Source organism: Neophocaena asiaeorientalis, unplaced genomic scaffold (assembly GCF_003031525.2).
Source record: "Neophocaena asiaeorientalis asiaeorientalis breed wild unplaced genomic scaffold, Neophocaena_asiaeorientalis_V1.1 scaffold197, whole genome shotgun sequence".
NCBI lineage: Eukaryota > Metazoa > Chordata > Mammalia > Artiodactyla > Phocoenidae > Neophocaena > Neophocaena asiaeorientalis.
Window position 1 is genome coordinate 3,357,948 of NW_020174703.1, and position 18,616 is coordinate 3,376,563.

The following is an 18,616-nucleotide window of genomic DNA, read 5'->3' on the forward strand; positions in this document are numbered from 1 at the left end:
TGGGGCTGTAAAAGCTGACATGGAAACAAAGGTAAAGATTGTGAAGGAATGTAATTGCCAAGCAGTTTAGACCTTAATCCTGAAGAAAACAATACAATATGTAAAGCAGTCTTTAAAGGAGGGATGAGACATTAGTCCTTTATAGTAATTGTTTACTTATTTCTATTCCCCTTTCCACTATACACTCCATGAGAGCAGGATCTTGTATTGATTGAGGATGTTTCTTTAGAAACCAGAAGAGTACTTGATGCATAGTAGGCATTTAAATATGTATATCTGCTGTATCACTGAATGTTTAAAATAATGATTATACAAGCATTAACAGGCACAACCAGTAAACGATTATTGTAATACGTCAAGAGAAAACAAAGGCAGAATGTGGACAGTGATGATAGGTTTTGTATAGAATCAGCACCACTTAACAACTTATGGACTAATAAGGGTTTGATTAAGTGGGAAATCCAATATTACAATAGGGTTTCAAACCTGGGTAATTAGATGGATGGTGGTGTCTTAACCAAAACAGAAATAGAGGAGGAAAAGAAGTTTCAAGGGAAATCTTTTTAAGTTTGTATTTGAATTCACTGAAAATAAGATTCATTTGGGACATGATCTGATAATCATCAGGCAACAGTGTTAAGAGGAAAACAATCCTCCAATTTTACTTCTTGTGAATAAAAATAATTATTTAATATATAAATTTGTTCAAATTTGTGTCATCCATATCTCTTGAATGCCTTAGAGGGATAAGAAAACTATTTCATTTATTATGAAATCCATTTGAGATTATAATTATAATTCACTATCAGTACAGCGGAAACAGGGAGTAGAAATAAATTAAATAACTGGCTCAAAAAGTCCTGAATTACAACTTGGGAGGAAGAAAATACAGGCAACCTGTCAATTCAAATTATTGCCATAAATTTCGTTACCTATTAGACAAAATATAGACGTGTTATAACATTAAATAAACTAGATTGATTTAAATCTGTGATAGAGTTTGGGGGTTGTTGAGATTTTTTGGGGTTCTTGATATGACTGACTACACATTAGAAATTGCCAAACTGATAACAAAACACTACATCCAGCACAAACTCATTACTTACGTGAAAATGTTGAATCTGTAATCTCCTTTCAGAGTCTTCTCTGAGGCCAAAAAAGGTGGGCACTGTTTCACTCACAAAATATTTTCCCCAGAATTTCCCTGGAACATTTAAAGAATACCTCTCTTTTGTTTCCTTTAACAACAACACAAGAATAGCCTTATCATTATCTGTTTTCTCAATACCTATATCAAAATCATCGTAAGTATTGAGAAGCTGCAAACTTGAAAAAGATTCATTTGTTAATAGTCTATAAAAGTCTCAGTTAAAGAAAATTATTGTTCTCTATAACAGAAAAAGATGATATGGCATTTTGTGATTCATTGCATTCAGAATATAAGTGATTTCTTATCGAATCTTGATTCTAATGCAGTTTAAAATATCCATAACAGTATCTGGGCTATTCATGAAGGAAAACCAAAGAACTTCACTTTTCGTGTGACTTGTAAAAGTATTTCTGAAGATCTCTTCAACTGATGAGGCTTCTAAGAAAGATCTGGGGATTTTGAGACTTGACTAACATTTAAGAATCCTGGAGCTTGTCCATTGACTCCAGTACAATGCAAATACTAGGCTAATCCTGTGACATGAGGCACTTAGGGTAACTGGCTAAAACTGTAAAACTGGAAATAAGCTGAAATATTTTGAAAATATAAAAAAAAGAGAATCACATCCAAATGTATTTTCTAAGAGCAAAAGTACAATATATAATTTTTACATATTTAAAAATAACACAGAAAAAGCGCTGTTACCAATGGACTTCTCACACCTAACCACATATTTGAAGAATATCACCCTAACTTTCATAATTTCCCTCATACCTATCTACTTTCTTGATTATAAAATGTAATCGTGGACTGTAAGCTTGTAATCTTCACAGTGTATCTAACTTCCCTGTAGAAAACCACTAGGAAACAAATTACAGGTTAGATACCAGCGATATTCCAAAAAAAATAACTCCTTAGTTTAATAACACTTGCTTTCAAATGATGCTACTGAACAAACTACAAAAGACTCAGAGCTCAGGCGTGAAACTTTTAATTTACAAGTAACTGGGGGAGTCTTCCTTTGACTCTTTACTATCTTTAATGAGAAGACGAAACTTCTCACTGATGAATTTTAAGATTGTATAAAGTATCTCCCAAAGAGATACAGATAGCACTAATTTCAAAGTACTTTGTATTCACATAAATTAGAATCTTGCTGAAGTACTTCAGTGTTACTCTCTTAGGAATTGTGAAACTGATGAGAAAAATCAATTTGTTTCTATGAAGCACCTACTCTGCTCAGCTCTATGGGAGATGACCTTGAGAAACCCAGTGAATGGGGATACAAAGCATCTGTGGGAAGATGAGGGAAAAAAACAACCTAATACAAAACCAGGCACACATTTCATAATGCAGACAATAGATGTGATGGGAGTGCAATCATAGGAAATGGCTGTGGGAGACTTCGTGGAGGAGGTGCAGTATATAAATTCTAGGGAGATGTGAGTGTGATTAGGGAAAGAAGCAAGTTGCCAGATAATCCTGGCAGGGGAATACCAAAAGGAAAGGCAGAAGGAGACAGGATTGAATAAGTATAGGTGATAATGACAGTTGATGAGGCAGTAGATGATAAGGTTAGTTAGGAGAGAAGAGGTCCATCACTGGAGAGGATTGCCTAACAGCATGGGCCTCACAGTTCTTATCTATAAATCATGTCTGAGAGGCACCTTTGGCATAAAGGTTAAGAGCTTAAACTCTGAGACAGACTGCTTGACATGGCCACTTAGTAGCCATTTGATTTGGGGCAAGTAGTTTAATTTACTATGCCTCAATTTCTCTATCTGTGTAACAGGGATAATAATAGTATTCCTAGGGAATGTCAGGGTTTTTTTAAATATATTTTTATTTATTTTAAAATATATTTTTAGAAAACTAGATTTGTTTCTCTGACAGCAATGGTCAAGATAGATTGAAGAGGTGTGATTATGAAAGAACCTGGGCAGTCATCGTAATAACCCAAATTTTCCCCTTAACATCCATAATCCATTATCATTCAAACTGGAAGAGTGGACTCATAATTTTTAGTTTTCCCTACCTTGCTAACCAAGCATCTGCATCAAGCTCCTGTCTGCAAGCTCTCTGAAACCCATGGCCAAATAAAAGATTTCATGACAAACTTCCAGATTTAAAACCCGGATCTTCTAGATCCCTGCCTACAGTAGTGCTGACAGTTCCTTTGACCTCAATATTTTCTGATATAGTTTTTTCTTATCTGTATTTGGGTGAAATTAATGACTTTTAGGAACATTATAGAAATCTGACAAAATGGAAAACTTCTTTGGGTTCTAATTCTATGCATGATAAATTGGGAACTTTATTGCTACATTTAACCTTTACCACATCTTTCTTTAAAATACAGATTCAAATGTAAAATCTAGCATTTGCAGACATTGTACTAATTTGTTCCAGTCACCCTTTGTAACCCTCAAGGCTTTAGGTTCATAAAAGGGACAAGAATTACAATATGAGATCTAATATTTCCGTCACTGGTACACATAATTTCTTTCCAGATCTTCTTTGTGCTCATGAGGAAAAACTCTGTGCACAGTGCATGTTGAATTGCTAAAAATTCCAATGAGAAGCGAGAAATATAGAAGTAAAAAGTAAATATGTCATACATGTTTATTTCAGGTAAATATCATTTTCTCTCCCTAAAATGACTTTATCTTTTAAACTCGGGCAATTGAGCAGAATAAATAGATTCTTTTCTTTGAAACAAATCAGTTACTTATGTCAAATATTCTATCTAATAGAGGTGTATTGGGAACTGTAACGATTGCAAATAGATATGAAATAAATGATGTTCAGTTTCTGATTTTAGCTTCTGCACTAGACTATGAAATCAGAAGTTACTTATTTTTCATGTACTGCCATCATTGTTCTGTTGATCTAATCTATGTCCAATAAAGAGATGATCAAGAACTACTACAGGTCCCACCAACTTTGTAGCATTCATCAATCTACTGACGTTTTTCTACTTAAAAGCCCTTAAAAGTAGACTATGACTGATGGTTTATAATTTCTTAAAGAGAATTCATGAATTTCTCCTTTCTGCTTTGCCTTAGGAATATTTCAGAAATGCCCGGTCTAATGTAATTCAGCCATAATAACTGCATCACTGGAGGAGAAGTACCACAACTGCCAAAGCAGCTACAGTAACTGCTTAAACCCTGACTTTAGCTTGTTGATTGCCTTTTAAGGAAAAGCTCAGGACAAAAAGAACATAATCTGAACAAGTGATTGCAGGGCTTTAGAAAAGGAAGTGCTTAATTACTTAGTAATTCATATTGTAATTCATGTTCTTTTTATGAACTCAAAGGAAATAATGCTATAAAGAAACGGAGAAATGTGTATGTTTAATGTGTTTATAGAAGCGTGTTGGAAAATGAAGTTCCTATTAATAAAATACAAATAATTTAGCTGCCACAGCTGGAAATCTCTAACTGCAGCACATATTTCTGTAATTGCTGTAATTCTTATGTGTTCTCTTGTTCTCTTTGCAGGCAGACCAGTAATGATTGTGGTGGAATATATGGAGAATGGATCCCTAGACTCCTTTTTACGGGTGAGGTGTTCTTTTCTGATGGCATTTAAATAAGCTATTCTGAGTTCTATATTTAAAACATTTATCATAAATTAATTTTTGCATAATGTTATTCATGGATTTTTCCATGAAGAATAGCAGGATTTTCTCTAGGGTGTGTTTCTCTGATACTGTGATACATTAGAGTGTTACTGAGAGGATGGGGGGAATATATACACATGAGAATATAATTGATTTCTCCTATAAATTCACGTGCCATATTAATATATACATATTTCAAATGATGTTATAAAGAAAGAGATTAAATGAAATTCAGTAGCTTCACATAGCCTGTGTGAAGCAACTGAGTTTTATTTTGCTTTATCACATTTAACTAGTTAGTAGGATATTTTATGCATTATCTATAATCTGAACCCTTTAAATTGATGTATATTTACCAATAATGACTCAAGTTCATATCAGAAAATGGATTTTATCAGCTTTGTCCTTCTTAAGTTCGTTGGCTGACTATTTAGAAAACAAAAAGAGAAAGAATGAAACTGGCTGAGATTCGTTTTAGAACAAAAATTTTTAAAACACTCTTTTTAAGTGACTTATCCTTGAACGTATGGTATATACAAAAATCATTTGTTTTATATAGTGGTACAGAATAACACAGCTGAGAAGGTACCATGAAGTTATAATTCAAAATGTGTTTATAATATTTTTAACATTTAAAAAGCCAATGTATGCTATAAAAATATTCATTGATATTGGAAAAAACAGAAATATTAGAAAAGTCACTATTTTGCATCCCCAGCAGAGGTCACATATGTGCATGTCACTGTATTCCTTAATATATATTTACCTGCAGAGACATAGCCAATTTTCTTATAAAATGACTGGACTTTTGCTATTTGAAATGTGTTATATGTTTTTCTTCATTTTTTATGGGAATAAACAATCTCAAGCATTCTTTCTTCACTTCATTTTTTGCTCAGTGTTATTTGGACAAGTTCTGTGTGCATCTTACCTCTCTCCCTTGATCTCATTTTCGTTTATTTTTCTTGATCCCATGCCCTCTTCTTCCAACTGCTCTCAATATTAGCAGTGATAATATATTTATACTGTGACTGGACTTGATGTCCAGATTCAATGCCAGAAGCTGAATTCAGCAAAATTGTCGAGTTATTATCGAGCAGTACTCGTCACAGAATGCATACCCTCAACCAAGTATGCTCTTTAAGGCAAAATGAAATTCATAGGTGTTTAGGGACGTGAACTATTTGTTCTTTTCTGTAGCCATTCTCAGAATGTTATTTTATAGCTTGTATCCATTTCTCCTGTAAATGTGCTAAATTACTTTAGGATAATTTTTTAGGACCACCTATAGTACTTGAAATGCATATATACTTATGCCCTCCCATTATGTTTATCCAGAAACTAATTTTTATCAGATACATATCAAAATGACTTATTATCTAATGGCGCTTCAGATAGGATTTTTTATCTACTATATCCTAGAGCTGAATATAATGGCAAATAATGTAACAAGACACTCATTTAAATTGCTGCTGAAAAATGGGTCAAATGACTGCCACGAGCAAATTAGGAGAGAAATGTTAGCTTCAGATATACTTTTTATCCTGCTGAATCATCAATCAATTAAAACATGTTATAAAGAAAAGATAATATAAGTAAAATATTTACTTAAAAACATCCTACCACATGTTTATAAGTGGTATGTTTCATGATCTAAGATTTAAAAACTAATATTTTTCAGCTCTTATGCACCACGTAGGTTAGACACAATACAATCTGGGAAAGAATAAATGTTCAAATAATGGTGGCTACCACTACTAATACTATGAGAATCTTAACATATATTATCTCAGTTCGTCTTGGCTCTGCCACTTACTGGCTGTGTGACCTTGTGACTTGAGCAAGTGACTAACTTCTCTGTGCCTGTTTATTCATCTATAAAGTGGGAATATTAACTGTATCCACTTCATACAATTGTTATAAGGATTGAGTTGATTATTGTAAAGCATATAGAATAATGGCTGACACATTGTAAAGGGTGGAGCGAGGATTGAAACTCAAGTCTCTGAATGCAAAAGCCATGTTCTCATACACTTTGAATTCTATCTTTTTATTAAATTACTTATGACTTCTTATAAGTCCACTACCATCTTCCCATGGGGTCTTGGGTCCCCTCCTCACATAGAATTTCTATTAAAATAAAAATCATATGAATAGGATAAAAAAACATAGGGCCAATACTCCCTTTTTACTCTTCTATAGGATTCTTACTTTCTTTGTAATCATATCTCTTATATCCCAGAAGCTCAAAGTGCTTTATAAACTTTAGGTCAATAGCAGATATTCAACTCCCCACGGCAAGCAGAAATAAAATATATAAATATATATATCCCACAAATTCTGAAAAGTGAAGTCATTTTTCAAACTACTGCTTCAGAATTTTATAATCGCAGCTTCTGTTAGCACAGAGAGGAGGAAGTGGCTAAGTGCACGGCACAGTAGGGGAGCCATCCATGGCTCATTAATAGCGTTCTGTGCTTACTGGAGCTGGAAAACATTTCCCTTGGTCTCCCACACTACTTGAAAATCACTTCAATTCACTGTTCTGTATGACGGAGTGGTAGCAAACGAAGTACAAGATTACAATCTAGTGCCAGCAGCAGTGGCTGGCTGGCTGTGATATTGCACCAAATTCATAAATCTACTGTTTGGATCCTTGCGGACATTCCTCCAGATATATATATTAGCAGGGAGAGTGTGGCGTGGTTAAGTAAGTATGTGTGTGTGTAAGTGTGTATGTGTGTGTATATGTGCACGTACGTGTGGAAAAAGGGAGTGGGTAGGTACATAAGTATGTATGTGTTTTAAATTTTAAACTAAAATGCAACCTGACTTAGCAAGCGGAGCATCAGCCTAACTGCCCAGAAGATATGACCTCACTGATGTGCAGGTTTTCCTAACTTTTCCAAGGAAATACACTAGTGTGAATGAATGCAGTCTTGACCATTATCCCTGTACATTCTCTCTCCATCTATACATATGGATTTCATAAACACTTTTTGTGGCGGCACTTACCTGGCAACTGCTTATCCCTAAATCTTTGGACCTCCATTTTTATAATATTAACTAACAATCCAAATAAAAATAGTTATAAATTACTTTAGAAATTTGAGATATCATGTGTCAAGCACAAACAATTTATTCCTTTATTTTATAACATTTGTTGAATGTGGATTTGTTTATTATATCACAAAACTCAGTTATACAAAAATACAACACCACTGGTTTCAGTTCAAGAGGATATATTGTGTTCAGCATCTTGCTCCCATCTCAAAACCTTTTTTTTTTTTTTTTTTTTTTTTTGCGGTACGTGGGCCTCTCACTGTTGTGGCCTCTCCCGTTGCGGAGCACAGGCTCCAGACGCGCAGGCTCAGCAGCCATGGCTCATGGGCCCAGCCGCCCCGCGGCATGTGGGATCTTCCCAGACCGGGGCACGAACCCATGTCCCCTGCATCGGCAGGCGGACTCCCAACCACTGTGCCACCAGGGAAGCCCTCTAAACCTTTGACATAAGAGAAAAATATATACATACATTACTTATAAAGCACAATCACATAAGCAAGTGAGAAAGTGTCATCCAGAAATAATAACAAGAAATACATTGGAGAAATTAATAAAGACAAAAAGCAAACAGAATCAGATTGTGTAAGGAAACTGCCAACAGAATCAGATTGAGTAAGGAAACCATAGCCAAAAACACACTCAGGAAAGGATGTTTGAGAGCAAGGGGAATATGTGGAAGGTAGTGCTACCAACTGAAATAAAGATACAGAGGAGGAAAAGGATGGGCTGGTCATTGGAAGAAGATGATGAGTTTAATTTGGGTCTTGTTACCTTTGAGATACCTATGGAACATGCGGTGAAAGTGTCCAGACAAAATTAGAAAGATATATCTGAAACACAACAGGAAAATTTGACTAAATTTAAAGATTTGGGAGTCAGTAGAATAAAAGTGGTTATTAAACCCAAACCATGATATTTTCCAGGAAGAAATGTTAGACAAAGGAAAGGAGTTGAACAAGGTTGGAACTCTGTGGCATACCAACCTGAGGAAGCGGCGCAGATGGCATCTCCATCCATGAGAGGTGAAAAGACAAGCAAGGGGGGAGAGGAGGCCATGGCATCCCAAACCTAAGAGAATAGAGCGTTTCAGGCAGGAGCAAACAAGCAATTGTATTAAATGCAGCAGAGAAATTCTGGAAGACAGAGACTATGACATCTATATGATATCTATGACTAAGGCAGAGACTAGACATCTATGGCATTTGAAACTTTCTTAAGTGGCCCTCCAAGATCTCAATAAGAGCAGTTTTAATGGGTGGGGCCCAGGCAGAAGCCAGACTGTAGAGGGCAAAATGAGACTAAAATATAAATAGAATTGGCAGGTGGAGACCAATTTTTAGGGGAAAAGTGGGTGAGATGGCAAGGCAAGAGGTAAATCAGATGCTAGTAGACCAAAAGAAAAATCAAGGGCATTTTTAAAGATAGAAAATAATTTAGACAATTTATACACTGAGGGCTAGGAAATCAAAGAAAATACTGTTAAACTGGTAAGGCAAAATATCTCAGGAGATGGGAAGGTACAAAATCAAGGACCCTGGTGGAGGATTAACTTTGAGTAGCAGAAGCCTCCACATTTTCCAAGACTTGAAGGAGCTGTGTGTTGTGGATCTAGAGGGATTTATGAGGAACATGCATTAAATTTAAGAAAATGATACCTCATGCTATTGTATTTCTATGCAAAGTAGGAAGAAAGTTTATGTGGGAGTTTGAGGACAAATCTTCATTGAAGGTGAATGCTTAGAGTAATTGCTGAAGTTAAAAAGATAAATTGCTGATGAGAACAAAAAACAACAAAAAAAACAGGACCATCAGAATCAGGTTCTACTCCAAGAACACAGAGTTTTCAGGACCCCTGCAAGGGTAACCAGCTAAAAATCTTTACCAAGGCTTTTAATGATATGCAATGTAAGTGTCCAGGGAGAGGATCTTCTGGACTGCTGGCCCAATGATTTGTATTCGTTACAGGCACTCTTCCTCCACTCCTGCCAGTCCCCATCTTTGGTCCTAGAGAAAACAAAATGATTAACTAGTTCTGGTGACTTCCAGGTGATGCTAGAGAACGTGAGTGTTTTGGCAGTGGTGTGCATACTTCTGTGATTTCCTAGAGGAACAACTGACCGCTCCCCTCCCCTCCTCAATGTAAGGCTGGAGATAAAAGAGGCTATTGTTTGTAGAACAGGTACAATAGAACAAGAGTACTACAGGGGAATTGGGATGGTAGTTCAAGTAAGCAACCAGTGAAGCCAGGTTAGACAAAGGAGGCAATAAAGAGGCCGAAATAAAGAGGCCATTAGGCCGTTATGGACTGGAAGTCTTTATTAGGTAGAAGAGCAAGTATAGCTCTGTATGAAGGTGGGAGAGCTAAGGAAAAGAACATGGCCAGAAAGTAAGATATTGGCAGTGGTTTGTTAGAGCCAGATCATACCAGCTTGTAAGAGATGATGATTAAATAGTCAGAAATTTGGGGAGCTGGTTGTTAAATAGGTAGTCGCTTGAAATTGGCCACGATGGGAGTATTTACACCACAGAAATTGGCAAATGCTACACATCAGAACTTGTTTGCTTTATTTTTCTTCAGAGAGTCAGTTTACCAACACCTTAGATTGACATTTAAGATTTCTGAAGTGAGGTAATTTCACGGATGACAATTTCCACGTGTGGTCTAGGAGTCAGTAGCTAAAGTAAAAACAAAGATGAGTATCTTTAACTAACTAATGTAGCTAACATTTATGTGTGCTCTCTCTGAGTCAGGCATTATTCCAATCCCATGCCTTAAGCATGGTAAGCACTAGGTAAGCACCTAGTGCCTACAACCACATTGTGAGGTAGGTGTTACTATTATCCCCTCTTTACCAATGAGGAAACTGATGCAAAGCAAATTAGGTAACTGGCCCAGTGTTAAACAGCTGATAAATCATTCATCATTCATTTATTTTTTGCACAAATATGTGTTGACAAACTATAGTAGGCCAGGCACTATTCTGGAGCTTGGAATACAGAAGCAATCAAAATAGAAATTAAAAATCTAGTGGGAAGAGAAATAAAGAATTCAACAAAATATGTGGTACATCAGATAGTAGAGAAGAATAAAACGGGAGAAGTAGAAGTGGAAGTGAGATTGGGTTTCGATATTGAGTAGACAGGGAAGGTCTCACTGAAAAGTGGCATGTGAGTAAAGATGGGAAGCAGGTGAGGGAACAAACCAAGTGGGTACGAGGGGGAAAAGAATCCAGAGAGTAAAAACAGAAAGTGCCAGTGCCCTGAGGTGGGAGCATTTTACACCTGTAGAACAGCAAAATAAGTCTTTATGCTCAATGACTATATGCTTGTTTTTCCTAGGTCAGTGCTAAGTCATGCCTATTATCTCTTCATAATTATTAATAATGACCCTTTTACTCTGCAGTCACCCTATCATTATGGCTAGAATGGAGTATGCAAGGGGAAGGACAGTAGGAGCTGAAGTCAGAGAGTGGATGGAGGCAGAAAGGGGATCAAATCTTAGAGGGAAATGGTCCTCAACCTTGGCTGCACATTATAATCATTCAATTTAGAGAGCTTTTAACAATACCAGGTTCCAGACTGCACCCCAGATGAATTAAAGCAGAATTTCTTGGGCTGGGACACATGCATCAATATTTATTAAAAGTTCCCTCATTTGAGTCCAATATGCATCCAGGTTGGAAAACCACTGAGATAGGATCTTGTAGGCCACTGAAATGACTTTGAATTTTCTCTGGGTAAGACAGAAAGCCATTGTAGGGTTTGGAGGAGAGGCACAACATAATCTGATTATGTTTTAAAAGGATCGCTCTGGTTGTTGTTTTGAGAAGAGGCTATAGTGAGGTACAGATGGATGCAGGGAAATCAGGAGGCTTTTGCAATAATCCAGGTAAGGAGATGATGGTGACTTAGAGTAGGATAGTTGCAGTTGAGCTGATGGAAAATGGTAGATTCTGTGATGTATTTTGAACATAGAGCCAATGGGATTTTCTGGGGGTTTGGATAAAGCATTTAAGCAAAAGAGAATATTCAAGGATGCCTGGCATCCACAAAACAAGGTCAAGAATAGGCAATAACTACTTCCTATAGTCATTGTGACTTTATTGTAGTGAATAGACCTAATAGACCTAAAACTCCTAGATAATGTCTGGCACATATTAAGGTCTCCATAATGTTATCTATTATTATTATAATATATTTCAGAAGATGTCACTAAGAGGTTTTTTTTTCCGGTACGCGGGCCTCTCACTGTTGTGGCCTCTCCCGTTGCGGAGCACAGGCTCTGGACGCGCAGGCTCAGCGGCCATGGCTCACGGGCCTAGCCGCTCCGCCGCAGCATGTGGGATCCTCCCAGACTGGGGCACGAACCCGTGTCCCCTGCATCGGCAGGCGGACTCTCAACTACTGCGCCACCAGGGAAGCCCTCACTAAGAGTTTTTAAATTGTTTTTCTGTTACTTCTTGTTCTGTTTCTTCTAGTGGCTAAAAATATTCTTAATTTTCACCATTAAAAAATATCTGGATATGCCCCACAAATATGAGTATTTAAATAATACATATAAGTGCATTTCAGCATTTCAAAAGCAATGTGTCATTTGAAGATTTTCCTTGAACGAATGCAAAGCAAATATTAATTTAAAAAATTAAAGGGATCTTTTAAATATTTATGTACTCAAATTATAAATCTAGTAAAGATGGCATTTTACCTTATGCTAGTTATATATTAATAATGAGAGCTGTGTTTTATTAGCACACTTTTCTTGTAAATTGTGTTTTGTGGAGTTATGTTTGGGCTGGGGTATAACAGCACAATTAATCCACATCACGTGCATTTTATATTAAACAGTGGGAAAAAAGTGAATTACATTTATCCACCAATATCTGTTTTTAAACCATAAAAGTCACAGTTGAATTAAATCCCTTTAATTACATGTTTTTCAGAAGAAAATATGTGAAACTTCATGTCGATGAATGTTATTACTATCATGCCTGTGCCGGCTTAATGCCAAAGACTATTCTAAAAATAATGTGACAATAAACATCCAAATATATGAAAGCATAGTGTACTTGGAACAAAGCATATGAATGGCTGAACTTTTTATGCTTAAATTAGGAGTTAGAGCATCAATTTACAATAGCCTTTAAACATTTTAGTACTGTAAATGTGTGTTGTGTCATTTGTAACACCTCGTACCATGAAATTGTATTTTCTAATATTCCTATTCATTCTAGTTTTTCATACAAGGTTTTACATTGAAATTTTTTAATTGGTATGTAATTTATAACTATAGTGATATATAGAGAAGTTCCATGCATTTTCCTGAAATCCTCTGTAGACATTCCTAACCCCTCATTTGGACCATACAGGAGATTTTAGATTTACAAAACTAGATTTAGATTTAGATTTAGATTTAGGTTTTAGGTTTAGACTCAAAATTTGTGGTTCTCAACCATGGCTAGAAATCAGTTGCCATCCTCCTGAGATTTTACAAAATACACATACATACCCAAGCAGATATATTTTGTGAAAACTTTCCCAGTAATTCCGATGCATTGTAATGATGCTTCATCAGGATCTTGGCACTCTGTGACACCCTGCCCCAGATGCCAAACAAAAAAAGTTTAACTTTTCTTGACTTTATTTAAGTGCAGCACACAGTAGCTATTGTAGTTTATCTTTATATAAACCTAAGCAAAAAAAAAAAAAATCAAACTCAGTAGAAAGCTTTGTAAGTTAAAGCTATATTATATATTCATATTCATTTTAAGGTCTTAAAATATAATTCAAAATCCAATTTCCATGTTTCACAAATCCATATTCACTTTTCTTCCCAGATTTTTTAGGTGTATTAGAATGACATTTTTAGTGTCCTAATGATTGAAATTTCTGATTCCACTCCTGGTGACCTCTCCCTTCTATAAATAAAAATATAACTCTGCCTAGCTTAAGTCCAAATCCATGATTCTACAAAAGAATAAAGCCTTGAAGGATTTAATAAATATTCTATGAGAAATTATAATAAGATTTTCAACTGGGGAGGCCACAAGAGCCAAGACTTGAGTAAAAAGGAGATACTGACTCTTATTTGTTCAGTGATTATTTTAAAACCAGAAAGATCAAATGATCTGGTCTTTTCAAACCTATATATAACCTTAGCTGTTTCTTTTTCTAATTCAGGAACATTTTTAAAAGTCATAACATGGTCAACTCTCTGATTTAGAAACATATAAAAACTGAATTTTAACTTTAAGCTTAAGTTGTAGAAGTAATCCTCCAGGGACTGTTTTCTGCAAAGTCACTTATAAGTCAATGGTTGAGAACTCAGAATGCATTTTCCCATAAATATTTCTTTTAGAGCTTCTGCTTAAGTCCCTAGGCAGAGCCATAAAAGCCTCTTTAACACAGACTACAGATAAAAGGTTGTAACTTTCAATATGGGAGGGGGCCTGTAGTTTCCTTCAAAAAAAGAAAGTGTGTTTTCCTCCCCCTCTACATGCCTTGTCTTGGGCAAAAAAATTTTAAATGCCATTTTTCTGTGGCCTCCACCCCTTTCTTCATATCCTCTTCCCAGGTCCTCAGATATTCAACTTTTATTGTTTTTAATTCCATGTGGTAACACACCTTCCCTAGGCTTCTCCTCTCATCCCCAGGGTAGGCCTTTTTCCACTACATAGAATCACCTGTAACCTGGACCTTCACCCCACCCTAATCTAAGCTGCCATTCTCTCATTGCCACAGATCTCAGCTGGATATAAAGTTAGACTAATTCATACTAATATGTGATTCACAAATACTATTTTAATTCCCCTAGATAAGTTTGCATTTTTTACATGAACTTGTGAATCCAATTTTTTTTTTCATTTTACTTTATTCTGGTAATTATACTTGACATGAGTTCTACTCTCTTGACAAATTTTTAAGTGTACAATATAGTATTGTTCACTATAGGTACAGTGTTGTACAGCAGCTCTCTAGAGCTTATTCATCTTGCTTAACTAAAACTTTATGCCCACTGATGAGTAACTCCCCATATCCCCCCGCACCTCCCCCCAGCCCCTGGCAACCACCATTCCACCCTTTTATCTCTAGTCTCACATCCTATTCTGATTCAGTTTTTTGATGTTTAATTCACCCCTACAACATGTTATTTCTTGTCTAATATGCTTTGCTTTTATGGTTCCCTCTTCCAGGAATGCCCTTCTAGTCTTTTGCCACCTAAGTTTTTCATGATAAGCATCATATCTTCTGGAGGTCCTTGCTGAAACCCCAAGTTCATTCTTTCAGCAAAGGTCATGTCTTTGTATTGAATACTATACTTTATTCTGTCTTTGAAGGTCTTTGAAGGATTTTAAGCAAATGATTGGCAGGGTGATATTTGTATTTTCAAAACATTGAATATATTTGTTTAAAAATAAAAAAACGTTGTGAGACTTCCTTGGTGGTCCAGTGGTAGAATCCGCCTTCCAATGCAGGAGACACAGGTTTGATCCCTGGTCAGGGAACTAAGATCCCACATGCCGTGGTGCAACTGAGCCCACACGCCACAACTACTGAGCTTATGCGCCTCAACTACAGAGCCTGTGTGCCACAAACTACAGAGCCCACACGCTGTGGAGCCCACGCACCACAGCTACAGAGCCCATGCACTAGAGAAGAGAAAACCCACACGCCACAACTAGAGAGAAGCCCGCACGCTGCAACGAAGAGACCGCGAGCCGCAACTAAGACCTGATGCAGCCAAAAATAAATTAAATAAATAAATCCTTAAAAATAAAAAACGTTGTTAGACAATAATGTGATGACTTCAGGACAACATCTGCACTAAGCACAGACTAAGTACTTGAGCTCACCCTAGGATGAATGTACACTGAGAGGCTTAAAGTGTCCATGGGGCACAACCCACAAGGTAGGGTTTTGAAAACCATCATCCAGAGCTTTCATTACTGTGGAGACAATGTGGCATGCCAGTGACTGCTCAGATCTGGGAGATGTTGTGCTCCAGGGCCTGAGAGGAGGTTGTGGGGAGCTCTGTCAGAAGTAGCAGATTTTTTTTTTTTTTGTCCTTTGCGGTACGCAGGCCTCCCACTGCTGTGACCTCTCCCGTCGCGGAGCACAGGCTCCGGACGCGCAGGTCCAGCAGCCATGGCTCACGGGGCCAGCTGCTCCACGGCACACGGGATCCCCCCGGACCGGGGCACGAACCCGCGTCCCCTGCATCGGCAGGCGGACTCCCAACCACTGCGCCACCAGGGAAGCCAATAGCAGATATTATTATGTGCACCTTTCAGAAACCACCTTCCGATCAGGCTCACCCTCTCTGTCACTTAGAGGTTAAGCTCCATGTTTCTTAACAGTCGGTCTGAGAACGCAAAGAAAAAGAAGAATGAAGACAAACCGAATTCCAGCTACTAAGCTCTGAGGTGCAGTGTGTAGCTATGCCACATTCGCTCTCTCTTATTTGAATCTGCCTTCCTGGGAAAAAAAAATTCATTAAAAAATTCATAGTTTCTTTTTGATTAATCTCTAGAAGGCAGCCCAAAGATATTAAATCTCAGCACTCTCACATTTTTCTCCTCCCCTCATAAACAATTCAATTCAACTTGAATTAATATTTATTGAGTGCTGACACAAGGCATGGCAGTATAGTGGATGCTGTGACAGAACGGCTACATAAAAGGAAAAAAACCAGCGTCCTACCTTAAAAAAAAAAAACATGCTTTTTTATACAAGGCAATAGGAATAATGTAGTAATAGCAACCAGTGCACTATAAGATAGTATCAAAGGTTATTTAATTCAGTCACTATTTATTAACCATCCACCATATTCAAGAAAACCAATATATCCTAAACTACACTTGAGGAGGCTTATGTTAACAAGGGCTAGAAAAAGGAATATAGAATTTGTTTGAAGGAGAGAGTTGCATCACTTGTAGAGAAACAGGTTTTTGCCATACCTCATGTATGAATAAGTGGGGTTATTCCTTTCAGCCAATCATGGATAAATAGATCCTCATTTGTTGGTTTATCTAGATGGTTCTTTGTTTATTTTGGTTTAATGATCTAAGAGCTCTTTCATACCTTGCTTTATTAAGCTAAATTATGCTGCCTAAACTAGCCCAGACTGGGTCATTATGGCACACTTGGGACCAACAATTTCCCAGCTAACTCCAATTAGTAATACAAGCTCTGGAATTAGACTACCTGGATTCAAGTCCTGACTTCACTATCTACTAGGTTATTAAATCTGCTTCTCCTTAAATTAGACCATCTATAAGATGGAGACAGTAACTACCCTTATATCAGAGTTGTTTCAAGGATTAAATGAGATAATACCTCTAATGAACTTATAACTGCATTTCGTGTATAGTGTTTAAGGAATGTTAGATATTTTTTCCCTATAAGACTGTGGCAACAATTGAGGTTTATGAGTTCCCAAAAGAATATACAACTATTTTGGGAGCTTCTCTTTAAGCAAGCACACATTTTATAAACAGCAGATAGATAAATTGTCACAGGTTGGGTACCCTGTGAAGAAGATTCTTAAAAGAATATTTGCATGGGCTTCCCTGGTGGCGCAGTGGTTGGGAGTCCGCCTGCCGGTGCAGAGGACGCGGGTTCGTGCCCTGGTCCGGGAGGGTCCCACATGCCGCGGAGCGGCTGGGCCCATGGGTCATGGCCGCTGGGCCTGTGCGTCCGGAGCCTGTGCTCCACAACGGGAGAGGCCACAGCGGTGAGAGGCCTGCGTACTGAAAAAAAAAAAAAAAATCCTAAGAATATTTGCATGAAGGAACTTTATTGGGGAGAACTCTCAGGGTCAACTCCCTTATTCCTGTGGTTTCCGGAAATTTGGAAGCTGATAGTTCTTATCTGAGCCCCGTTCTGGAAAATGGTTTTGGCTAGAGAAAGCCATCTCACCCAAAGTCATGACACCTTTACAGGGGTAGCCTGCACCCAATAATTAATTGATGTGGGAATATAAGGGCCCAGACCCTTTTCCTCAATTTAGACCAACTCTGAAGAGTGACTCCCGATCCAGAACATTCCATGGGATATTCCAAGGCCTTTGTTGTGAATGCACTACTATTCTTTAACTTCTGTTGCTGCCCAATCCTGATGTTCATCCTGAGACTGTGTAATCAAGGATCAACATTTAACAAAATCAATGAGTTTTACTGCTTCACCAAGTACATTCTTATATAAAACTATTTTTGTTCTTGTTGTTCATGTAGCGGAGAAGAATATGAGAATACTAGTATAGGTTAATTTGGTGCTATTACCTTGATTTGTGTTAAGACTCCTGAACTTTTACCCACCAGAGTTTTGTACCACTAGTGGAAATATCAACAAAGTGAAAAAAAGGCAGATGCATGTCTTAGTTCTCTTATAAAAAGTAGTTTTGACCTTATGGACCCCTGAAAAGATCTTGGCCATGTGAATTAGAAATAAATATACTACGTTGTATAGACCCATCATAGAAAATGGAGAAAGTAGTTTATATTCTTTTCAAACACCAAAATCTCATTTTTTCATGGTGCTATGTGTCGTTATTAGAACCATGATTGCTATGTTGCTGTTATGAAAGCAATTAATTCATATCTCTTCAAATGTTGGTGATAAGGATAGTTAAAATAATTTTAAAATAACTTGCATAAAATAGAAAAAAAGGGAGCACTTCCAAACTCATTCTGTAAGGCCAGCATTACCCTAATAACAAAGCCATCCAAGGACACTACAGGAGGTAAAACAAAAAACAACATTGTAAAAAGAAATTATGCCTC

The 18,616-nt window shown here is 37.0% G+C and overlaps 1 protein-coding gene across 2 annotated transcripts in view; it reads left to right on the top strand.

The window, feature by feature from the left end:
* EPHA6 (EPH receptor A6) overlaps nucleotides 1-18,616 on the top strand; it is an 848,766-nt gene that overhangs the window by 714,004 nt on the left and 116,146 nt on the right. For both annotated transcript variants that reach the window (XM_024759215.1, XM_024759217.1), the window contains one exon: nucleotides 4,654-4,715. In XM_024759215.1, coding sequence (XP_024614983.1) covers nucleotides 4,654-4,715 — 62 coding nt within the window. The remainder of the gene's footprint in view (nucleotides 1-4,653; nucleotides 4,716-18,616) is intronic.